The 2608-nt window shown below is 24.7% G+C and overlaps 1 protein-coding gene across 1 annotated transcript; it reads left to right on the top strand.

Moving 5' to 3' along the window:
- The first annotated feature begins 1393 nt into the window (after window positions 1–1393).
- On the top strand, window positions 1394–2309 carry LOC145841312 (uncharacterized). The gene is made up of 3 exons (XM_082948674.1): window positions 1394–1574; window positions 1710–1894; window positions 2208–2309. Exons 1-3 carry the CDS (start codon window positions 1394–1396, stop codon window positions 2268–2270), a joined length of 429 nt encoding a protein of 142 aa, XP_082804800.1. The 3' UTR covers window positions 2271–2309.
- The last annotated feature ends 299 nt before the right edge of the window (window positions 2310–2608 follow it).

The raw sequence follows: 2608 nt of genomic DNA, 5'->3' as shown, positions 1-2608 counted from the left end.
CAGAAGCTTATAAAAGTATGTAAAAATTTTGTTCATTACGTTCAGTTGTAGCTTACTTTTATGTTTAGTATGTCAATTTAGTTGAGCAAGTATATTTATTTTTAAATTTTTAATTTCACATAAATCAGTTAAAACAAAGCATTATTAAAAAATGTTTTTAGTTTTTGTTAATCAACTTTAAATAATATTGAATTAATTAAGTTACAAAAGTATCAAGAAAACTTATATTATTTTTTTTAATAAAGACGCTCTTTATCAATACTTAATAGTATTTACATTGTTTAAATAAAAGGTATCTAATAATAATTAAATTAATGTTTCTCAACTGTATTTTTAAACTAATACAATAAAAAAGAGTTTATAACTCTAAAAAATTTAACATTTATTTAGTTGCAATTGGTTACTCACATACAAAAAAAAACTTTAGTAAATTATAAAATAATCATAGTCAAATATGTTTTTTTTACAATACCGAATTATTTTGTTACAATGAAAAATCTGCTAGATATATTTACAAGTAACTAGTAAAATTTTAACCTAAGCATTCTACAGATCTTGTAGATATTTAATGTACTTAAAGGACTTTGAACTTTTATAACTGAGTTTTACATTTAAGCATAGTTTTAACTGTGAACAAGATTAAGTTAGTGATTAAGCTATGTTAATAATATCAAAATTAAAACAAAACCGTTATAACCGTTACTGAGTTTTACTTTAATTTTTGAGCAGCTGTATTTAGTTTTATTTTATACAAACCGATAAGCTCTATTTAAAGAATATGTACACTGTAATTAGAATTTTTCTCAGATTAGTTTTCCAAAATAAATTTCATTTAAACAATTTTTATATTGCTAGAAACATAAAACTTAAGTTATCACTATTTCTCATTAACAGATTTATTTTCAAATGAGAATTTTATTTAGAAGAGCTTATATAAAGCTAGATACAAAGAAAATCACTTAGAATTAATTCTCTTTTTAAGTTTTATTTTCTAAATAAATATTACATTTAAAAATTTTATAGCGCAAGAAACAAAATGGTAAACTATAACTTTTTCTTATTTATAGGTATATTTTTTCAAAGTGGTATTTTGTTTAATCGTTTTTATACCGCAGGAAACATATACAATAGTCTTGTGTAAAAACTGAGATCACAAACTTATATTATAACAAGTTAACAATTATTGCCGTAAAAAAATTTTAATAAGTTATTAGAGATTTTACAAAAATGCTATTAAAGACTAAATTAGCTTTAAAAAGTCAAATTGTTCTAAAAAGCATAATAAAAATAAAAATAAAAGCTGTTATTTCGAAAAATTAAAACAAAACGTTCATGTAAGTATTTTATGACAGATAGTTAGCTAAAGCAAGCACAGTAACACCTTACAACTAAGATGAAGCAAATTTACACCGTGAACGTGCAGGCCAAGCTGGAGGTAATGTGCGATGAGATGGAGTTTTTCGAGTTTTCGAAGTCTGAAAAAGCTTACGAGTTTCTTGGAGATGAAACTGTAGGCAAGATAAAGCAAGTGATTTTAGAAGAGCACAAATTATACAAAGAAAAAAGCTACAGATGTTTGTTTAAATTATACAGTTATGCTATAAAAGTAAAAATAAATAAAAAAGAAACTTTTACAGTATTTCTACACGTAAATCATATAAGAAAAGCTATGTAATACAACAAATTTAAATGTAAACTTTCAATTGCAGCAGAGCGCCATCTGAACCCTCATCTGAAGACAAACGAGTGGTATGTAGAAAAAAAAGAAGTGCTTCTTGAAGGATACTGGCCTAACAGTGGCAAGTGCAAATACGAAGATGTACCCAATGGCGTCAAGCTGTTTACGCTGCCTGATGGAAGGGACTTTATACGCAATGTTATCATCATTATCAAGGTTCATTTTAACTTCTATTCAGATCTTTAGCATTAAGTAATTGATTTTCTTTTAATGTTCTTTTTGTTTCATGGAATTTAAATTGCAACTACTTTAATTTAGATAATTTTGGGTAAATATATAAGTATTTTAACTTTGCACTTTATTTTTATAAGTTTTAAAGTTTTTACTGTCATTTGATATTTTCTAATGCTGAAAACTTGAGTAAGTTTAAAAAATTAGTAAGTTCAAATTTCTCACGCTTCTTGGCTCAAACATTTTTTGATGTATTAAATTTATTTTGACTCACTGACTTATATTTAATTGCTTTCAGATCGACATTTGCTCTAAAAAGCCAATGAAGAAAGCTACCAATCAGAAACAAAGACGTAACTGAAACTAGTGGATGATTTAATTGTCTTAACTATTAGTCAATAAAGTATATATAAGCCTTTTTGTGTAAATATTTTTAAAGTGTTTTTTGAAAGTTTGTTAAAGGCCTTATTACTTTTAACAAGTTAACATAAAAAGTATATAATACCGTAAACAACGAATACTATTTAAATAAATAGCTTGATTGAATGTTTTAAGATGATAGAAAAATACTCAAAAAACTATATAAACGTTTGATTTCATGAATTAAGTACAAAATGTGGTTAAGTATATGTGAAACATTTTAAAAGACTATTACTTTCTGTAGAAAAGTTAGATTTAGCATAAATCAAAGTTTATTCT

The sequence above is a fragment of the Thalia democratica genome, chromosome 7 (genome assembly GCF_965202585.1).
Source record: "Thalia democratica chromosome 7, ktThaDemo2.hap1.1, whole genome shotgun sequence".
In the NCBI taxonomy this organism is placed as follows: Eukaryota; Metazoa; Chordata; class Thaliacea; order Salpida; family Salpidae; genus Thalia; species Thalia democratica.
Note: the sequence above shows the minus strand (reverse complement) of the source record. Positions and strands in the feature narration are given on the sequence as shown.

Bases quoted from the DNA above. Each gene is read 5' to 3' on its own strand.
- LOC145841312 (XM_082948674.1), top strand. From the start codon at position 1,394: ATGAAGCAAATTTACACCGTGAACGTGCAGGCCAAGCTGGAGGTAATG. The intron at 1,575-1,709 runs GTTTGTTTAAAT...TTTCAATTGCAG, and splicing joins CAAAGAAAAAAGCTACAGAT to CAGAGCGCCATCTGAACCCT. The intron at 1,895-2,207 runs GTTCATTTTAAC...AATTGCTTTCAG, and splicing joins ATGTTATCATCATTATCAAG to ATCGACATTTGCTCTAAAAA.